The 22,348-nt window shown below is 42.1% G+C and overlaps 1 protein-coding gene across 1 annotated transcript in view; it reads left to right on the forward strand.

The window, feature by feature from the left end:
* LOC126187447 (probable cytochrome P450 301a1, mitochondrial) overlaps positions 1–22,348 on the forward strand; it is a 196,346-nt gene that overhangs the window by 74,071 nt on the left and 99,927 nt on the right. The window contains exon 2 of the mRNA XM_049928533.1: positions 19,406–19,674. Coding sequence (XP_049784490.1) covers positions 19,422–19,674 — 253 coding nt within the window. The 5' untranslated portion in view covers positions 19,406–19,421. The remainder of the gene's footprint in view (positions 1–19,405; positions 19,675–22,348) is intronic.

A 22,348-nucleotide genomic window follows, 5' to 3' on the forward strand; every position in this document is an offset into this window, starting at 1 on the left:
ACTTTCCAAAGGGGAAGTGTCGATTATAATTAAGAATGAAGCTTTTTTTTCAAATTATTATTTGTAGAAAAGGCAAGGTCAGAATCCTGCCTCGGGCATGGATGCGTGTTTGTTAGGTTTAAGTAGTTCTAAGTTCTAGGGGACTAATGACCTTAAAAGTTAAGTCCCACAGTGCTCAGAGACATTTGAACCATTTTTTAACATCTCCGACTGCGCTTATGTGATAGTTCCATTTATATCCATACTAGTTGTTTTACCGAGGTAATTGAACGATCTGACATACTGCAAACGTGAGTTGTTGAAAATGTTGTCATAGGAAGCTATTCTTCCGCGTTTTGTCGAGAGCGCCACTTTACATTTCTGTACATTTAAAACAACGTGCCCATCATTGCACCTCTTCGATATCTTTTTAGATCCTAGTGGTTATTTGCAGAGTTGTTCCAGACTATATTCATTATAGATTAATGCATCACCTACAAAAATCTAAGATTATTATTAAAATTTTCTGTCAATTATTCACTAATCTTATGATTAAAGTATGTGCTTTTATTGAAATTCTTGGTTTTTCTTCTCCACCAGGTTTCATGAAGGCACTAAAGTTCTTCTTCAGGTATTTCACATTGTTTCTGTATTAGTATATACACGTCTACATTGCATTCAGAGAGATTTTAGGCATCTGTGAACTTAAATTTATAAAGCTTGGAATCTGTTGTGGGTATGTTTCACGGATGATTATGTTGTTACTAATGAGAGTTTGCACGGTATTGCAATGGCTCTGTTGTTCAGAAGAACGATGCAATGTTCCATCGGGGTGGCCGAGCAGTTCTAGGCGCTACAGTCTGGAACCGAGCGACCGCTACGGTCGCAGGTTCGAATCCTGCCTCGGGATGGATGTGTGTGATGACCTTAAGTTAGTTAGGTTTAAGTAGTTCTAAGTTCTAGGGGACTGATGACCTCAGAAGTTAAATGGTTCAAATGGCTCTGAGCACTATGGGACTTAACAGCTATGGTCATCAGTCCCCTAGAACTTAGAACTACTTAAACCTAACTAACCTAAGGACAGCACACAACACCCAGCCATCACTAGGCAGAGAAAATCCCTGACCCCGCCGGGAATCGAACCCGGGAACCCGGGCGTGGGAAGCGAGAACGCTACCGCACGACCACGAGATGCGGGCCTCAGAAGTTAAGTCCCATAGTGCTTAGAGCCATTTTGAACTTGTAGGTCTCATTGTTCAAGTGTGTAAACCATACCAAACAGGATTCAATTCAAAGAAGGGCAGCCCGAATGGTCATAGCTTTGCGCGACTCACGGAAAATCGTGACAGAAATGTTTAAATACCTGAAGTGACAGACGCTTGAATACGTACATAAATTATTCCACGAAATCCTACTTACAAAATTTTGTGAACCATTATTCAGTAATGACTCTAGAGGCTTAGAGGGTTTAAAAAATATATATATATGGAAACACCACAAACACATCCCATCTTCGTGGCTATTACGGTCTAAGAAAATTGTTGGGATTCAAGGCAGCAGCCACTGGCCTCGAAATCGATAAATACAGGCCTTGTGTAATTTTTCAAGGGAATCTTATACCATCCGTCTTCTAAAATAGTGACAAGTGCAGCTAATAATGATGGAACTGGTTAGCGATTACGTACACTTTTCTCCAAAGTAAACCCCAATAATGGCTCAATAATGTTGAGGTCTGGTGAGTTTGGTGGCCTGGGTAGATACGACAAATCATTCTCGTTTCACAAAACCAGTCCCGGACGATGTGAGCTGTGTAAACAGGGTCCTGTCGTTTCCGAACGCAGCATCACCTCTGAGGAACAAGCAATGTGCCATGCATAGGATGGACCTGATCGGCCAAAGTTGTCACATAACTCTTAGCGGTAATCCCACCCTGCACAGTAACCACGGGGAGCGTGAAGTACCATGACACACACAGTGGTTACGGTTACTACAAGCCACCCCACAAGTTGGGAAACGAGGCCAAATTTCTAGTAGTTTACTGTCGAGTTGAGAGTTTCACAAATGTTTTATTCGTATCTTACAGAAACTAGCAGTACGGCAATAAACAGTCTTTTAAAACACGCCACTAACGGCAATCAAAGTAATTTGTAGAAATACAACAATTTAAAAAAAATTTAAAGAACATTAGTAAACAGGCTACTAAAGTAAATACAGAAGTTTGTTAACAAAGTACGGTGAGGTAGTGAAGCTACCAACACCGCCATTAAAAAATTAAACAGGTCTCAGCAAACACATGATTAATCGCAATAAAAGGAATTTACAAACTTGGAGGAATTTAAAAAAAAGTTTTTTAATAAAAGTGTCCTGGAATATCATTAGAACATAACATATGACGGACCCGTGTAAGGCGGCCACAAATCACCCACTCAGGGATGCTCAGGCTAGACAGAATACTGACCAATTTAAATACGCCCGTAAACACAATTGCCACTCTCAGGCTGGTCACTGCACCGACTTTTAGTCAGCGAAACTTGTTATAAGATGGCTTAACTTGCTGACAGAATTAGAGCTAACCTCGTGCAAGTAAACATTACACCACACAGTCCTGAATGAGCGACCACGTGATCAACCAACAACAAGCATGAATTTACTCATAACCCACGACAGAATAGCGAAACAATTAAACTGCCAAAATTACACCTCCCATCGGGCAGTAACGAGAGGAGGAGGAAAGATCACTGTCTTCAATTACACTGGTGCCGGGGACAGAAAACCCGATCGCCGGAGGCCACAAGTCAGAAGAAACACTGGTTAGGCAAACTTATTACTTAATGATTATACCTTCCACGAACTTAACTTGCAATTATGCTCTAACAGGCAGTACACGACCTCCAATGGCAAGGATCCACACATCCGACCGCGCACGCGTCGCCAGCGTACCCAACATGCCACGGTCACGCGACAACACGCTCTGTCACCGGCGTTCACGTCTTCTCTGCAACGTTGACGGATAGTGACCGCTCCTTCATGTTAGGTGTCCCCTTTTAAACTCCACTGTAGAAACGGAGGATATAAAGAAGCTTGTTAACGTCCCACCAAGGCGAAATGAACAGCAACTACTCGTGGGGCGATTCTGTATACAACCAACACGCGAGGAGCTCTTCCGCCAACTCGACCCGCTCGTTACACGCAACCGACATACATCACGTGGCGACTCGGTACAACCGACCACGCCTGCTTCGCGCTGGAGAGCCACCCTGCCCTCCTGTGTCCACCACACTCTCTGCGCGCAACGCCCCTACTTCCTCGCCACCACACGAGGTTACAACCGGTCATCTCACTTCCTCCATAGCAGTTTCCCGGAAGCAAAAATGCAGGTATCGATAGCAGAGGGAAAAGACAACCAAGCAGCCACTTAATGACAGACAACTGATCAAAGAAACATGTCAGGGGAAGAACAGGAAAACCAATGCAATCTAAACACAAGGCGTAGCACGAGTCGATACACGGCTCATACCACTATATGGCTGCCCAAACCATCACCAAGCACTTGCCGTGCTTCACTCCTGGTACTTCATTTCAGCCAGAAGCTGGAAACGGTGTGAAACAGGACTCATCCGACCACATAACATTTTTCCATTCCTCCATAGTCCAGGTATTGCGGTTTCGACACCACGTGTCCTTATACAAGTGTTTGCTTCACTGATGAGTGGGTTTGGACTTCCAGCTCGCCCTGCAATTTCCTGCTTCTGGAGCTCCTTTCGTGTTGTTGTGATGCTGACACGCGTGGCGAGTGCAGTATTCAGTTCTGCAGTGACTTTTACAACTGTCTTCCTCTTATTTTTCGTTACAATCTTTTTCATTGACTGTCCGTCACGATCATTCAACACACAGATTCGTCCACGTTGTGACTTAGCAGATGATATTTTTCCGCTTTCCCTGTATGCATTACAGATTTTCGATACGTTGCCTCTTGAAACAACAGACATTTCAGCTATGTTGGTTACGGAAGCATTCACCATGCGAGCACCTACATTTTGCACACCTTCGAATTCACTTAATTCCTATATAATGCACGCACAACTACAGAGAACATTATTCTTACCAAAAGACACAAGTATACCTACAGATTTCTCATCAACACAGCAGGAGACGCCATGTCGCTGTATTTGCCACATTCACTAGGGATCAACACTAACAACATCAAATACTAAATCAATGTAAATAACAAACAATAAAGAGCTTTTGTATCCATGATAGGCATTCTTCTGTTGCATCCACATCCATCTCTGGTAGATCACTCACCCAAACCACGCCAACCAGACATCCATTATATTTGGGGACCAGTTAGGTCTCAAATGGAGTGACAACTGCATGCTTAACACCTTACTTTTAGCCACATGTTTTGCACTGCTGTAGAACAATTCAGACGTGACAGTAACATTGTGGCAATTAATTTGAGGGACCATAGTCATTTTTTCGGAGTCAAGTGAAACTTGATCATTAACTGCACTCTTCCAATAACTGACAGTTATAGATCAATAATTGAAACTACAAGTTTGTTTGTGTCAACTATCACTGCTTGCCTGCGTAGCATAGTATTTTAGTGAACTTGTGTTTTGTACAGTTATAGGCATGTTAATTTCATTTACACATATTTTGTATTGTTATTGAACAATTCAGACTTGGCAATAGTATTGTTGCAGTTAATCGGCGAGACCACAGCCATGTTTCAGGCATCAATTTTGACCGTTATTTTAGATATGGAAATAATGTGAGACTGTTCATGTAAAGATTTCGTGTGTGTATCTGTGTGTGTGTGTGTGTGTGTGTGTGTGTGTGAGTGTATGCGTGTGTGTGTGTATGTACGTGTGTGTGTTCCTGTGTGTGCTTGTGTGTGTGCTTATGTATCTTTAATAAATAATACAGATAATCTTGATGCGGCAATGCGTAATTTTGTTTTACAGCAAGTTTGGTGCAGAGATCAAGTTAAGCTCATTGACAAATGCTACTTACTCTATAAATTAGACCGTTAGCATAATTACACCGGTATTGTCAGTATCGCTCAAACCCAGATGAGGTGTCACCTGCAGATACTACGGAGGAAAGGAAAGATGGAGAAGAATGGGAAGTTAGTGAAGAAGACTTGAAGATCACTATCAAAGGACTCAGAAACAACAAAGCCCCAGGAAGGACAGAATAGCATCAGAATTAATCACGGATGGAGGTGCGAGCTCACACTTATAGATATATAGAGTGATCCAGTTGATATGGGAGAAGGAGACACTGCCAGAAGAATGGAAATTGGCTATAACATGACCAATATACAAGAAGTGAAGCGAAATGAAATGTGGTAACTGCAGAGGAATCAGCTTGTTGAATGTAACGTATAAGGTACTCTCCATCATTATCCTCATAAAATTGCAACCATTCATAGAGAACAACATACAGGAATACCAAGCTGGCTTTCGACCAAACCGATCGACGATAGATCACATTTTCACACTAAGACAGTTGTTTGAAAAACACTGGGAATAAGATAGAGATATCTACAGCCTGTTCGTCGATTTTCAACGTGCACATGACAGTATCCACAGGAATAGCCTATACAATGCAATGCGTGACTTCAGAATCCCTGAGAAGCTAGTGAGAATGGTGAAAGTTGTATGGAAGGGTCAAAGGCAGCAGTACGTTTCCGAGGAGCCACATCAGAAACATTCGAGATTGAGACAAGCCTCAGACAAGGGGATGCTCTCTCATGTGTTCTGTTCAATGTCATCTTAGTGAAAGTAATAAAAGAGTGCAGGCAACAGGACTGCGCTGGAGTTCAGATGGACGGCAACTTTAATTGTCTTGTATATGCAAGTACTATTAAGTGAATCAAAGCACGAGTTGAAAGGAATGTGCCAGAAAATGGAAAATTATGCACAGAAGGTAAGGCTCAAAGTGAATCGAGACCAAACAGAGTTCAGGCAATTAGGAAGAAGAATTTCTTGAGATAGATGGCAAGAGGTTCAATAGAGTACACCAGTTCAAATACTTGGGATCTTGGTTTACCACGGACAACAACATAAAAATGGACATCAAGGAAAGAATATCAGTGGGAATAAAATGCATGCATTCCCTCAGTGAGACTCTCAGCTCTCAATCGATCTCAGTGAACGCTAAGATGAAAATCTACAACACAGTGTTATGCCCTGCAGTAATGTACGGTACAGAAACATGGAGAATGACTAAGTGAGAAAAGGAAAAGCTGTTAATATTTGAAAGAAGAGTAATTAGAAAGATATGGGGACCAGTTTGAGATAACGGAGAATGGAGGAGGAGGAAAAACGATGAAATCTACCTTTTGATGCAATAACCAACAATGAGTGGGCCATATAGCCTGTATGCTTGATGGAAAACAGGCGAAGAGGGCACTAGAGGGGAAACCAAACACCAAACGCCCCATTGGACAACCAAGTCAGCGCTGGATGGATGATCTGGCGAAGCACCTAGCAACCCTGGGGATTGAAGACACCTGAAGGAACTGGGCACAAAACAGGAAAGAATGTTGGCAGTTTGTGGAAGCAGCGCGTGGTCTGCAGGGTCTGTGATCGCTGGATATCTAACTATCTATTGTCAGTATCCTTAATAATTATGTATAAATAATTAAGTAGTTTTTAACATGACAGAAAATTCACATCATTTGTATAGTTCTGAAAATGGCCAATACGGCAGCTATGTAACAATTCGCCTGTTTCATTTTAATAGTCAATGAAATATCTAACGGGCTGTGATTGGTTGTTTCCTTCTAATGGTTGGTATGATACCACACTGAATAACGGAAAGGGACTGTGGCTTGCGACGTTTTCATGATGATGTTAATTAGGGGGCGTAGCTTGTAACGCGATGGGTAGGGTACACACCTGTGCACTTGGCAACACAAATGTAAACAATGTGTGGCAAGTATAACGGGCAGCCAAATGCAAACCGTGTAGGCACCACAACAGGAACATGGAATGGTTCCATTCAAAACTAATCACTACACGAAACTTGTTGGCAAATTAAAACTAAGTGACAGATTGAGACTCGAACTCGGGACGTTTGTCTTTTGTGGGGCAAGTGTTCTACCAACAGAGCTACCCAAGCACACTTCACGACCCGTCCTCAAACCTTTACTTCCGCCAGTACCTTGTCTCCTACCTTCTAAACTTCACAGAAGTTCTCCTGCGAAACATGCGGGACTAGATCTTCTTGAAGAAAGTGTAACGTCCCCTTTGGAAAATTATGAATTACTGTGCTGGTAAACTACTACGTTATTTGATTTTCAAACATCTGAGAAAAATTGAACGTACTCAGACATTTCTCTCTTTATTTATTGTGATCATCACTAAACTGACACACAATATTTTTAGCGCAACTCAAACTGATTTTCAATAATCCCTCTAAAAGAATGGCCCTGGCTAACAATAATCTATACCTTTCATGAATCACTTACCTCACAAAAATCTTCGTTATTCGAACTACTGCAATACAGCGGAGCGCCAATACTGCCGGCTAAATAAAATATTCTAATTACTGAAGGCACTAACTACTGATAGGCATAGTTAGCAAATGAAAGATTTTGATAGAGAACAAACATTGTATTTACCTTAATAGTGTTCAAAAGTCATAATATATATAGCAGTTCATGACATCCAGTCTTAAAAATTTCCTTTTTCTGACGGACACACGTCCAGATCGTCCGCTCTCAAAACTCCGCCATTTCTCTCCCCACATCCTCCACTGCTCGCTGCTCATCTCCAACTGCTCAACGCTACGCGCTGTTCACATCCAACTGCCCAACACTACAATAGTGAATATTCCAACAATGCCAACCAGCCACAGACTGCACACAGCACAGTCAGTGATTTTCATACAGAGCGCTACGTGGCGTTACCAACATAAAAACCTAAACAGCCTACAGCAGAACCCCTCTAATCCGTCACCTTTGGGACCGGGACCATGGTCGAAACGAAAAAAAGGTCGGATTATCCGAAAAATCTAATTTTTATTGCAAAAATATAAAAAAGACATTTATTACAAAAAATTAAACGATTTAAGCCTTAAAAGACGTTTACAGTAATATAAAAAGGTGTTTTTTATACAGTGTTAAACAATATATTACCTAAAAAACGTCTACACACACTATAATATGTATTGGTTTTCAAAGGAAAATCGGCAAACGAATTACAGTACTGTACTGTACTTAATAACGTATAAACGATATATACTGTAAACTAAAAAATGTTTATAGCACTGTATATAAAAAGATTTTTAACAAATAAATAAACTACTGTATGTATAAACTAAGAAATTATTATATTGTATGCATTGTTTTTACAGTAAAAACGAAAACAAATTACTTGGAAAAAAGTCAGTGATACATTTTTGTTTAGCAGATGTTATACTAGATTTAGCTGCAGTGCCCCTACATTTTTTTATCCACAAAACGTACATTGGAGCTGAAGTTGAATTCTGCTCGATGTATTGAAGGGCGATGTCAAAAGCGTTTTTTGCATCGTTGTGTGAAATCCGGGTGGGGGATTTGTCTTCGCCGTCCGAGTCCTCATTCACAGTTTCCTGGCTAACAGCGGTAACAATCTGGTCGTCATTGAGCTCTACAAAAGTGTCACAGTCTTTGTCACATTCATTGATCCACTCTTCAACTTCATTGACTGGAACGTTCGCCTCCAGAGTTTGTAGATATTTAACGATTTCCATTGCGTCGTTGTTTTTCTCATCTTCGGTATGCTCATTTTCAGCCATAATTTGTGGCCAAAGCTTACGCTACAATTTCCGCAGTGTGTCAGGTTTCAGTTCATCCCATGTTGCAGCGATTGTGTAGATATCATCTTTGGTGTTAAGGGATTTCATTGCCTCAAATAAGTTATGACCTCCTTCAGATTTGTCCAAGATTGAGCTGATATCCTTTCTGCGATATCGCCGTTTTAACCATTCGATAACGCCATGATCCATTGGTTGGATGAGTGAGGCCACATTAGGAGGCAGAAAGAGTTTTTATGTCCCCTTTCACCAAATCTTCCTCAGATGGATGTGATGGTGCGTTATCCAACAGCAGTAGAGCATAAACAGGCAGATTTTTTTGCTTCAAGTCTCTTTCGACCGATGGCACAAACTCATCGAAAAACCAGGATTTAAAAAGGTTGCAGTCCATTCAAGCAGATTTTTGATTGCGCTAATAAACCGGCAAGGAAGATAAGTTTATATTTTTGAATTCCTTTGGCTTCTTAGATTTGCCAATGACGAACAAGGGGAGCTTGTGGGAACCATCTGCGTTGCTGCAAGGAATGACTGTTATTCTATCTTTTATAAGTTTCGTTCCTACCACGCATTCATTTGAAGCTGCGAGCGTTTTTGTCGCAACATTTTAAAGTTCAGCCCTGTCTCGTCGATGTTATACATTTGGTAGGCTAACAGTTCATTTTCTTCTACAATTTCTTGAAACAGAACAGAAAACTCCTTAGCAGCTGCGGCATTGGCAGGTAGTTTTTCACCGGAAATAGAAACCCCCAGCCTTCACTGGCAGCAAATTACTTTCGGCTTCCAGTTTTTTTTTTTTTTGTGCAAAACTTCGCTTTTTCTTTGAGAATTGGCCCGGATATTGGAGTTCCTTTCCTTCTTTCTTGACAAAACCACATCCACAATGCGTTATCAAGCAGTTCAAGTTTCGGCTTTTTTAATGTTTTGCGATTCTTCAGAGTGGTTTCACCATCAATCGTAACTGTGTAGGATTCAATGTCTTTCCGATTCCTCCTCCAATCCTTAATTGTCGTATACCTACATTCAGTTCCTTTGCAATTTTTTGGAGCGATACTCCTTCGTCCAGTCTTTGTAGTACTGCTAATTTTTCATTTAGTGGAAGAGTTACGTGTTTACGTTTGAATCCAGACATGTTGAAAAACAGACAACTGTACACACAATGAATCTACAGTAATAACTACTGTAGACAACACGGAATTAAGCAAACAATGACGTTTTTTAATCCCAACAAAGGATAAAACTGCACAATAACGTACAGAATAACAATATGCATAACGATCGACACCGCAACAATGGCCCGACAGGTGTCCAGTGAGTGAAAAGTCGGAACAGGCTCGCGAGCCTGGGCATGGTCGGGCTAACCGGAGTGACGGGCCACCCAAGGTCGGATTAGAAGGGTTCTATTGTACTTACAAAAGGATATTGTAGAGACATGGCTTAGACATTTGCTCGCAAAAGGCAAAGATCCTGAGCTCAAGTCTCCGTCCGAGGCACAGTTTTAATCTGCCACGAAGTTTCGTATCAGCACATACTCCGCTGCAGTGTGAAAATCTCATTCTAATCATTACACACGTTAGAACATTTATCACACTGTGGGACGAGGCGATTAATTCACGTTTTTCTTAGAACGCGGTCGGCCGCTGATGGGTCCACAGCAGCACGCACTCTTTTACTTCCTTGTTTTCATGCCCGACTGAAAACGACGTTCAGGTCGCCAGAGTAGCCTTCATACAGTTGACAGTGTGGGGGCGGGCGTTATCGCACAACAAGATAATTCCGTCCGACAGCATTCAGGCAGAATTTTGGCAGCCCGATGGCAAATGGCGAACCAACAGTGGAAATATTCACCCTCGCCAATGAAATCTAAATTTATTGACACAAGTTCCAGTAAGGTCATGATGACCTTATTAGACTGAAGGGCTCTCTGTTCGTCGAGTTTCTCCAGCGTGAAACTACAATCAGTGGTCAGTGCTGCAGATATACTTTTCAGAAAATGAGACTTGCCATAAAGTCCAAACGCTCAGGAACACTGTCAGGTGAAATTATCCTGTTGCATGATAACTCCTGCCACCTCACTGCCAATCGGACGAAGGCTACACTACAGCGATTTGGTTGGGAAACGCTGCAGCATCCTCTGTACAGCCCAGACCTATCACCATGTGCTTTTCACATCTTTGGTGACCTGAAGACAGAAATTCGTGGACGTCGGTGTCAGTTGGACAAGGAAATGCAAGAGTGAGTGTGGCTGTGTATCCGTCAGCGGCCTACTGCGTTCCGCTCAGCAGAAATTCATTGTCTCGTCTCCCAGTGCGATAAACATCGCAATGCGTGTAATTATTACTTTCGAATGGAAACATTCCATGAATCCACTGCGGCAGGTCTTCCGTTTTCATTTTACTGCCCCGCTTAGTACATTGATACTACGCTCAAGACTGTCATGGGTGCACGTGGCTACACGGCGGGAAGGAGTTTGTGCATCCACTGTATGGGAAAATCATATCTTTCAAAGCCCACGCACACCCCTTACAGCTCTGGAATCGATAGACAATTATCAAATGTTTTTTATTCCAGTCTTTGATCACAATATCAATTCTTTTGACGACGACCGGTTTCAGTCAGTAATGACCATCCTCAGATCTTTTCTACACCATGTCCTAAAGTGGTAAGGCCTTAATGGCATCGTCAAAACATATAAACATACTGAGCACAGTATCGTCACATAGATGTAAAATAAGGTGTAGAATTGGCCACATCGTCCACGCAGTCGTTTTTGCAACTATGTCGCAGCTGGTGAGACATTTATCATACTGCTGTCGAACGTTGAAAATAGAACCAAATCGGTCTCATTTGATCCAGAGAATTTCTGTAAACACTGTTTTCATTAATGTGAGTTATTGCTTGTTCGGAGAAGTCGCCGAGTAGCGATATTTAAACATTTGATTCTATTAGCCATACATGCAAGCACTATTGGACGTAGTAACCAAAGAGCCATATACGAGGGTCACTCCAAAAGAAATGCACACTATTTTTGTAAAAATACAGTTTTCATCCGGCATGTGTCAAAGCTTTACAGTGTGTAGATACATTCTTCCCGCTTGTTTTAAAACCTAGTTCAACCTGTTCCCGTGAGTGGCGCCGTCACAGCATGTCTTCAAGATGGCTGCTACACTTGAAGTTCGTCAGAAACAACGTGCTGTCATAGAAGTCCTGTGCTGTGAAAATGAGACAGTTGGAAACATCCACAAGAGGTTGAAAAAGGTGTATGGAGATGCTGCTGTCGATCGCAGTAGGTGGGCAAGCAGGTTACATGATGAAAGCGGGCACGGCAGTATTGAGGATTGTCCTCGCAGTGGCAGGCCTCGTACTGCACACACTCCAGACAATGTGCAAAGAGTTAAAGAATTGGTGACTGCTGACAGACGCATCAAAGTGAACGAATTGTCACGCTACGTTGGGATAGGGTAAGGAAGTGTTTGCAGAATACTGAAAGTGTTGGCTTTCAAACAATGTTTGTGCCAGGTGGGTTCCCAGGATGTTGACAGTGGCTCACAAAGAAACAAGAAAAACAGTATGCAGCGAACTTTTGGAACAGTACGAGAATGGTGGAGATAAATTTCGAAAGAATTGTGACAGGTGATGAAACATGGCTCCATCATTTTTCACCAGAGACGAAGAGGCAATCAATGGAGTGGCATCATGCAAATTCACCCAAGAAAAAAAGAAATTCAAAACCACACCTTCTGCTGGAAAAGTTATGGCTATAGTGTTTTTTTCGATTCCGAAGGACTCTTGCTTGTGGACATCATGCCAAGTGGAACCACCGTAAATTCTGAGGCATATGTGACGACACTGAAGAAACTTCAAGCTCGACCTAGTCGTGTTCGACCACATCGGTAAAAGCAGGATGTTTTGCTGTTGCACGACAATGCACGGCCACATGTCAGTCAAAACACCATGGAAGCGATCACAAAACTCGGATGGACAACACTGAAACACCCGCCTTACAGTCCTGACCTGGCTGCATGTGACTATCATCTCTTTGGGAAACTGAAAGACTCTCTTCGTGGAAAAGGTTTGAAGATGATGACTCTCTTGTGCACACTGCCAAACAGTGGCTCCAACAGGTTGGTCCAGAATTTTACTGTGCGGGTGTACAGGCGCTGATTCCAAGATGGCGTAAGGCGGTTGAGAGGGATGGAACTTATGTGGAGAAATGAAAATATTGTTCCTAAAGGATGTATCTATACACTGTAAAACTTTCAAACATGTGGAATAAAAGATGGATTTGAAAAAAAATAGTGTGCATTCCTTTTGGAGTGACCCTCATAAAACGTAGAATTTGTCTGTTTCCTTGTGGTAATATTATTCAGTTAAAACCTGTTAACAGTAATATGAACCTCATGTCAAGAGATAATGCACGTAATATTGCAATTGTAAAAATGCGTACTGATAAACACTAACCAAAAATTTTATCTCTGTTCTAAATGGTGGTTCCTTTCACTAATAGCTAGAAAGGCTACTACGTGGGAAGTCTTTAGCTATCAGATTGTTAAAACACGATAGTTAAGGTATTAATGCAAGTTTGATCTTTTGTGGCACTTATCACCTCTAACACAATTTTATTGCACAAATGAATCACATGAGATCAGTCTTTCCTCCAGTTGATAATGACACTATCACAGGGAGAAAACGTTGTTTGTATGCATATACACTTATCATTCACACTCTTTTTCTCAGTCGACCAAAACAAGAAAGACAGTAACGATAATACAATCGTAAATCACAGTATAAATTGTATGAAGTACTGCAATATTGTATTATTATCAGGCAGAACAATTATCAGTTCTAAATGTGGATGAACTACACATGGAGTTTTTAAGAGCATTACGTTGTCTTATAAAAGTCTATCATATGTTGCCGCGTCCGTTAATTGTGTGATTCCTGACGGGAGTAAACATCTGCACGTAATCAGTTAATTTATTTAATTAAGAACGTCTCATCAGGAAGGTTCAATTAACTGTTTTTACTGTGTTCCTATGTATCTGCTTTGTTGCATGTTGTATCATCTTGAAGTTGAAATAGTTTTCTGGTTTTAAAAAGAAATCGCTAACTAAGCAGTCTGTTGTACTGTACTTTTCGAATATGAATATTGTGTTTCCAGTTTGGATCAAACTTGCTTTTATGATTCTAGCGAAATTGGTTTCGGTTTTAAACTCCATGCAGTTTGTTATTTATTACGATGCAGCTGGTTTGTTGAAATGGTCCTCTCCAGGTACGCAGTGGAGCTGCAAACACGTACCTTCATGCTGCTTCCGCGTTGGGTATCATCTCTCTGATGCTGCGATAGTCTCTGCGTCTTGTGCTGCAAAATGAAAAGTGACGATCTGTCGCAATGGGGGATTTCTTCTTGCTATATTGTGATTGATAACATATGGATTACAGGTTTTGTTCTGCCACGCTGTAGCGAGTTAATGCCGTTCTGCAGCTCACGCCTCAGATTTTCTGTAGCAATAGGAAGTATCGAGGTAGACGCAGGTGTCTCACTATATATCTGTAAAGAAGATGTACACGCCCGCTTCCGGTTTACTTTTCCGAAACAGGCAGGTTTATTCAGGCTTTCGTCACAAACAGACTTGCGAATGGCCCTCACAGTTTCGCTTGTAATGTTGTCCTACAAATGCCGTCATCCATTCTCCTATACCACAGGTCTGAGCGCGACCGTTTACAATCGAACACCATCCAATGTCGTCCACAGTTTTTACCTAGTCCATCTACTAATTTGTTTTCTTCCTCCGTCTCAGTCCAGATCCGCCATCTAAATTATCATTATTGGTGTCCTTTTATAACGGTACATTTCACCATTTGCTTGACTGAGCCGTGTTTCCACAATCTCCAAGTAAACTCCCTTCAGCAAAAATTTCTTAGCTGGTCTCCAGCTTATCTTTCAAAACAGTTCACGTCTTGTATTTAATCTTGACTTGAAATCCCCGCAGAATGAGATTAAAGTTTTCTAAATTAGCGGACACTGTTTCGCTCCCGCGTTCACATCCCATTACGGCTACCCACAGTCTCTTGTTGTGACAAACTGATCTTCCGTTTTATTAAAGTTCTTCAAATGTCATTAAGTGCTTGACTGGGCCATCGTATTACTTTAAATAGAGAGGAGATAAGTTTGTTTCGTACATTAAGTGCAATCTTAACAGAAATTTTCAGGAAAACAGAGAATATACAGGAAAAAATTACAGTTTGTTCCCAATTTTGTGTCAGCAGATAAGTATTCTATACATTAAAATGAGAAAATAATAGAATAAGACTTTCAGATAGAAGTTTAATGAACCACAAATGTTAATAAAAATCCTCCACTAAGCCTGGACTAACAATTAATCTCAGGCGGAGACCGATAGGAGGATTGTTTTTATTTGCTATTTTCTTTTAGACTGTTATCTATGCGCAAGAATAGCCTGAACGTTGCACATGAATTGTCACGAGCATCGCACATTATATTTTAACGCAATTTCATACATGTTAATATAACTAAGAATTATGTTGTTTAAGGGAAAAGAAAAATCTGCTTACAATATCTACGTAAAAAGAAAAATAACAATAATAATTTTAAAAATAGATGTCTACATACTACCATTTGGCCATCTGGCGTACAGGTATATGTTCACCAGGAATCCAGAACGCACAAGCTACTGATCTGTTACAGTATGCAGTATTGATGGACAACATATTTTGTAATTTATAATTCTCGACTACTCTACTACAACATTGCACTACACAGCACTGCACTACACAACGGTACACTACACTAGCGTACTTGGTATCAGAACCAAGGTGGGTTTCCCATTTGTCTGGGTACTTGGCTCACGGCACGCTGAGGTACAACTCAGTAGTCACAGAGGCTACGCTGTTGTGCCACACAAGGTGTAGAGACTGGGAGATGGCCGTCAGGGTCTCAGGAAATCCTTCCTGGTGCTTATGCCCGCACACTCAACATCATATCATCGCGACTGCACAGATATAGCTCCGCCGTCCCCCCCCCCCCCCCCCCATCCCACGGCAGCGGCGCTATGTTGTCCCGGCTAATTAAGAACCATTCCCTGTCGTGTGGGTTGGGCATAAAACATCCATTAATCACGTTGTGAATCTAGTTGTGTGAACTAGCAGTTGAAAATTGATCGCGTTTTTCCAGAGATAATTCGTACACTTTCAACCACAACGGATCCAAAGACAGTTTTGTTTTTTACTACTCTGGAGTAAGATATCAATTGAGTTCCATTCTATTTTTACTAATTTGTTTCTCTGAGTAATTTGATTTAGTTACTTTAGCAGTCTGTATGCAGTCGTTGAATCCTATTAAATACGTTTGTAAAAGGTTTATCAGCTTCCTTCAATAACCCTTGAATGTTCACAGATATTATTGTCTATGTACTAGATGATTATGGAATTTTGTAAACACTGGGAACGTCTCGTATATTTTTGTTTTATTGACACAATTAAGTTCCTAAATTAATGAGACATAGCAATGGGGGTCAATGAAAGGAGAGTTGATCCTAGTGTATATTGTTTCGGTATGATAACAGTCAGTCAGTACCACATTCCTTCGTGTACCTATCGCCAAAGATATGATTTCCCATGAAACTGTCCTTTGCCATTACTGCCCGATAAATTATAAATATGTCTCTGGGCCTTACAAAGTCTAAGCTTCTCAGTTCTCACGACACGGTATTGATTATGAGTTCGAATCCTTTCAGTGTCTGTTCAGCACAAGTTTAGTCTTTTAACGGGCAATGTTTTTCACTTCTCGTTTATTAGCGGAATCACCTTGACAACGAGCGGCAAAGATACTAGTGTGATAAGGTCCAAACTATTTTCTGTCCTAGTACTCTTTAATGATTCGCATACAGCGAATAAAGTCCTAATTCCACATAAAAGTTTCCGTATTGTCAATAAATCTCTTCACAACCGTAAGTATACGATCGTAGCGTTTCGTTTAACACGTACAACCACCATTCACTTAAATATCAATGTTCGTACACCCAATCACCTCTAATTGACTTCGTCGCTGAATTTATCACAAAATCGTCTATTCTCCACCTCTCCAATTTCTAATCCAATTCTAAGAATGCAATTTAACTAGGCTTTTAATTCCAAAATTCCGACTACCACGGAAGTACTGCGAACGCACTTGCCACCGCTAAAAACAAAATTCTCAAGAGACCTGCGCATTGGTTTATGTATTATATTCAAAACAAAACGCAGCTCTGTTATGTCTTCCTTGGATTCTCTTTGTACTACTTTCCGTTACTCTATTTCGAATATCTACTCTTTGTAGTAAAGTAAAGCTGCATGCCCTCGGGAAAAATTACGGCTGTAGATTCCCCTTGCTTTCAGCCGTTCGCAGTACCAGCACAGCAAGGCCGTTTTGGTTAGTGTTACAAGGCCAGGTCAGTCAATCATCCAGACTGTTGCCCCTGCAACTACTGAAGACCACAACAACAACAACAACAACTCTTTGTAAAATTTTTACTAACTATTACTTCGAAATACTACTACCGTTGTATGACTCTTAGATCATTTCGTATTACAGAATATAATCTAATACTCGTTTCTGTATAACCACTCTCTAAAGAGCGGTTACATGCTCTCCGAAGCTCATCTGATCACTGCTTCCGGAAAGTCGTTGTATGTGGATGTTCTGCCGTGACGCGTCTCGTTGAGATGACGTAAGGTCTCTTCTTGGTTGCCTTTCAGCCATGTAGGCTTGCAGTTCATAAGCTGATATTTTATCTGACAGTGACTTCAGCGTATGCCACAGTGGCTCATTCCCTACTTGTATTACAGACTGTTGTGTAACATCTGTCTAATGACACATACTCAGACGATGTGATCCGAGGTTCCGACTGCTCCACATTCTCAAGTGTCTGTGGTGCTTTGCGTATTTTTAATAGGTATCCAGCATATGGACTTCGTCCCTACAGCCGGAAGGAAGTATATCATTCATGTTCTTTGTTCTTTCTTTTATGTTAGGAAGGACCTGGTAGGTTTTCCCCCCTGTTTCTCTCCTATCCTATATTTCTTGTCACTCCCTAGCGACGCGTGCCTTTTATTTTTTTATTCGATATATGGCTCTTGTGCCCAGCATCTCCTTTTCTCTGTCATATTCGCCCTTTCTGAGCCAATATTGTGCACCACTCTTTCTTACGGTTAGGTCTAGAGATTGCCAGCCTAACATCTGCAGCAGCGCCTCAGTCGGTGTTGGTCTACATGCGCCCGTCAGGCGCTGGAGTTCAGTGCTCGCTGCAGAGACTGTGCTGTTCTTACCTTCCTGGCTCTGTGAGCTCAAAAGCTCTACTCGTAGCCCACAATAGCGAGTAAGCCTGCGTTATGGTACGTTCTTATTGCACTTAGTGGCAGCTGAAAACTTCTTTGCTCACTTGTTGCTATTGTGTTTAGGATTTTAATGCCTCTCTAGCAGACGTTTCCTACATGTTCATGAAAGTTTTGCTTTCTGATGATGTTAATTCCAAGATACCTCAATACTTCTTTTCTTTTCACTGGATGGTCATTTATTCTGATTGTGGAGTTTCTAACGCTTGATACAGTTCCTTTTAGTAACATCTAAACTGTTGTCTTTGCTGCTGTTGCTGATTAGCTTTCTACGCACTAGTCTTTCGAGAACCATTCTACTACTTTCCTCAAATTTAGCCCTAGTAATGACAGATACTATCATTAACCCCACAGTGTGCTGGGCTCTAATTGCACTGCTCAACGTCTGGATAACTGGTAACTGCTCACACTATAACCGGATGCGAGGGGTCGAGCAAGTCAGTGAATGTTTGCGACTGTCCTCGGTTCCGGAAAAATCGTGAAATTCGGCAGGTACTGAGAAAGCAATACTGACGATGATATCAAGACTGCCTCGGAAGATTCTTCGGAGAGATTATTGGGTGAGAATTGTAGCTGCTTTACATGCACTCAAATGGTAGCTATCATAATACACACAGGGTTCTTCATAAGCACCTCCAGGGTTCCAGAAGACCGTTACGCGAAATCTTCCAGACACAAAATAGACACTTATCTGGGGGTAGAGATCGCTCCAAGTTTTTAACTTACATTACAGTTCCCCATTATGGGCACAGTTTATGATGCCTCAAACGTCAATCCGATAGTCAGTCTTTTGCCGCACACGTACTAACACATCATGCTCGATATCACCAAACGCATTAACTATCCTTCCTCGTAACACTTCCAAATTAACTCTCAGTGGATGCAGGAACATATTATCATGAAGTAACCCAATAAGAAGAAATCAAATTGAGTTACGTGATGTGACTGTGAGAGGCCAATGACGCAAAGAGAGTGATGCCGAGAAGCACTTTCAATGCAAAGCCCATGCAGTTCGACAGTGAGGATATCACGAACGTCTCGAAGAAAGGCTGGTGGAGCACCCTCCTGTCTTGTAATTTTAGCATAAGGCGTCTGAAGCGTTACCAGGTAGACGATACGAGCAGCAGTTTTCTATGTAAGGAAGATGATCCATTAACTTCTGGAACGTGTTCCACAATTGCCTTTCAGCCACCAGTGTGTTCAGCAGACTTTTCCTGCGCTCTTGCAGCCTCTGGACCAGTGAGATGACCGGCGCCGCCCTCTCCGCGGCGAGACGCGCGTGCAGCGGCAGCCGCCGCCTCCTGTCGCTGCCGCCCCCAGCCGCCCCCGCCGCCACCTCTGGCTCTGGCAGGTGGCTGGCCACTGTCGCCGCCCCCGCAGAGGCGCCACCCAGCTCTCCGTCTCAAGAGTGGCTCAGCGCGAGGCCCTTCGAGGAGATGCCGGGCCCCAAGAAGCTGCCCATCATCGGCAACCTCTGGAATTTCATCCCTAAGATCGGTAAGTGCCCTCAGTGCACTTATCTAACAGTCGTTACCGAACATGTTCTGTGTTCAGGCTCTGTGACGTTTCTGGAGAACGAAGGTGGGCTCTGTTTGGAGACGTTGCAAAACAAAACTAGCTCTGTCCGCCGAAGTTGATGCCGTGTTCCTTGCCTTCCGGAAGGTTCCGATACACTTCTGTGCTCTCATTTCGTGAACAAAATATTTGTTTATTGAGTAGTGGACTTCCTAACAGGCAGAGCTCAACGCGTTATTTTTCATGAAACGAAATCTACAGCTGTAAAGCCTGTTATACAGGCCTTTCTGTTTACAGTGTATACGGGATGTTAACCATTTGGTTAGACAAACGAAAACTTTAATTGTGAAAAGGGTAAAAAACGGATAGAAATGTTTGATACAGCAATGAATGCAGTATCTTCAAGTTTTATTTCCGTCTCACACTGTTAGTTCCCGACGATCCTGGTAGCTAGATAGTGTGTGTGAGTGTGTGTGTGTGTGTGTGTGTGTGTGTGTGTGTTTGTTTGGAGCTTACGGGCGCTGAACGGCGAGGTTATTATCTCTCTTATACATATAAAAAGAAATGAATGTGGATGAAATGAATAAAATTGTTGTCATACAGTGGTGAGGAAACCAGCAAAATGACACTCATTCGCTTCTTACACGCCTTAAAGACAACGTAGAGAGTTGAAAGGTGCCATATTTGGGATTAAAACGACAGAAGAGCCAAAAGGAAGGTACAGGGAAATGTGAGTGGCTGACCATTTATAGAAAAACGTGGGTGAGCCAGGCAGCTTGTTAATACGTGAAGAACATCTCTCTAAAATTTTAGGATACAATATACTACTAGATACGTTACGGCGTTTACTGTTTCCAGTAATTTGTCGTCAATGGTGTAGTTATTCCTTTCTTATGCATACTTTACATTTATTTACGTTCAGGGTCAACTGCCAGAGCCTGCACCGTTCACCAGTCCTTTGTAGATCCTTCTGCAAGTCGTAATTGTCTTCTGGCGTTGCTTCTTCATAGAGACAACCACATCATCTCCGAGTGGCCTGTGGAACTTCTGACGGATTCTACTACATCATTTATATACCATGTAAACGGTAACGGTCCTGTCACACTTCCTTGGGGTACTCCCGAAATTACGTTTAGATCTGCCCGTTTTGTTCCACTAAGAGCCACGTGTTGAGTTCTATCTGCAAATAAGTCTTGAATCCAGTCGCAAATCTGGCCCGATAGTCGGTAAGCTCGTATTATTTCACTAAACGGCGGTGCCTGACGGAGTCAAGTCGAGAAACACGGCGTCTGAGTGCCGATGTCTGTAGCGCTGTGGATCTCGTGGAGGAACAGAGCGACGTGAGTTTCTCAAGATCTCTGTTTGTGGAATCCATGTCAATTTCTATCCAGCATTCCCATAATTCTACAACAGACTGACGTCAGCGATACAGGCATCTAATTATGCAGATCTCTCTTCCTACCCTTGCCGAACACAGGAATGACCTGCTCTGTTTCGAGTGGATAGGAACGATTCCTTGCTCCAGCGCCCAACAGCAGTCTGCTGCTAGCTGTGGAGCAAGATCTTTCACATAACCTCTCTAAAATCTTAATGACATCTCATCTGGCCGTGAAACCGTTCCACTACAAAGCGACTGTAGTTGTTTTTCTATTCCGTAGTCGTTTGTAACTGCCATTTAGAGGTTAGTACGGTGGTTGAAAGGAGGACCAGATTACTAACTTGCGCAGTGGAATAATTTTGAAAGACCGAATTCAGTATTTCGGCCTTCTCTTTGCCATTTTAAGTTTCGGTGCCATTATGGTCATTGAGTGACTGAATATGATAACTCCGAGCTGCTTACTGATTCTATGTAAGACCAAAACTCCTTAATTTTTTTAGTCAGATCGGTTGACAAAATTTGACTTTCAAAGTCACTCAACGCTTCTCTTATTGCTCTCCATATGCTCCTTTTCGATTTGTCTAGCTTTCGTTTGTCAGCTGGGTCTTGACATTTGTTGAATCTGTAATGAAGCTGTCTTTGTTTACGTAGTAGTTTTCTAACACGGCGTATAAACCACAGTGCCCTTGACACATTCCTCGGAAGGAATACTGAACGACGCTTTTGAATTTTTTGATTTGTGCTGCACATCTTGGTCCTCAGCACTTAATATTCGATTCTCTGCAGTTTATATCCTGTATCCTGCATTGCAGAGGTGGCCAACTCTCAGCCTCCATGTTTTGTGATGAGGAGCTGCATCGTGATTTCACCGTTCTTCAGTGCGACTAGCCGACCAGGTACGACGTTTCCCAGACGCGCCTTGCGAGACGCCGTGTCACAGTAATTTGCCCTTTGTCAAAGTCGATTACGTAAGTGGAGTCCCACAGTTGCGACCCTTGTCGTCCCTTCAATGATTCGCTATTCATCGTGTTCCGTAATTATACATGGTTCACTCCACTAATGTTATCACCGCCTATGTTCGAGGTCAACGAAAAATAACCACTCACAGACGGTACGTAGCAGCGCTAGCAGTGGAGTGTATATAAAGCATGTCAGAAAGACGCCAAAAACCAGCGGAGCCCCTATAATGCAAAACCGGAGCGATTTATCTGAACTCAAAATGGGCTTTATTACTAGTTTTCGGGTCAAGGGGGAGAGCATTTCCGAAATATCTAAGTT

This window comes from Schistocerca cancellata, chromosome 5, assembly GCF_023864275.1.
Source record: "Schistocerca cancellata isolate TAMUIC-IGC-003103 chromosome 5, iqSchCanc2.1, whole genome shotgun sequence".
NCBI lineage: Eukaryota > Metazoa > Arthropoda > Insecta > Orthoptera > Acrididae > Schistocerca > Schistocerca cancellata.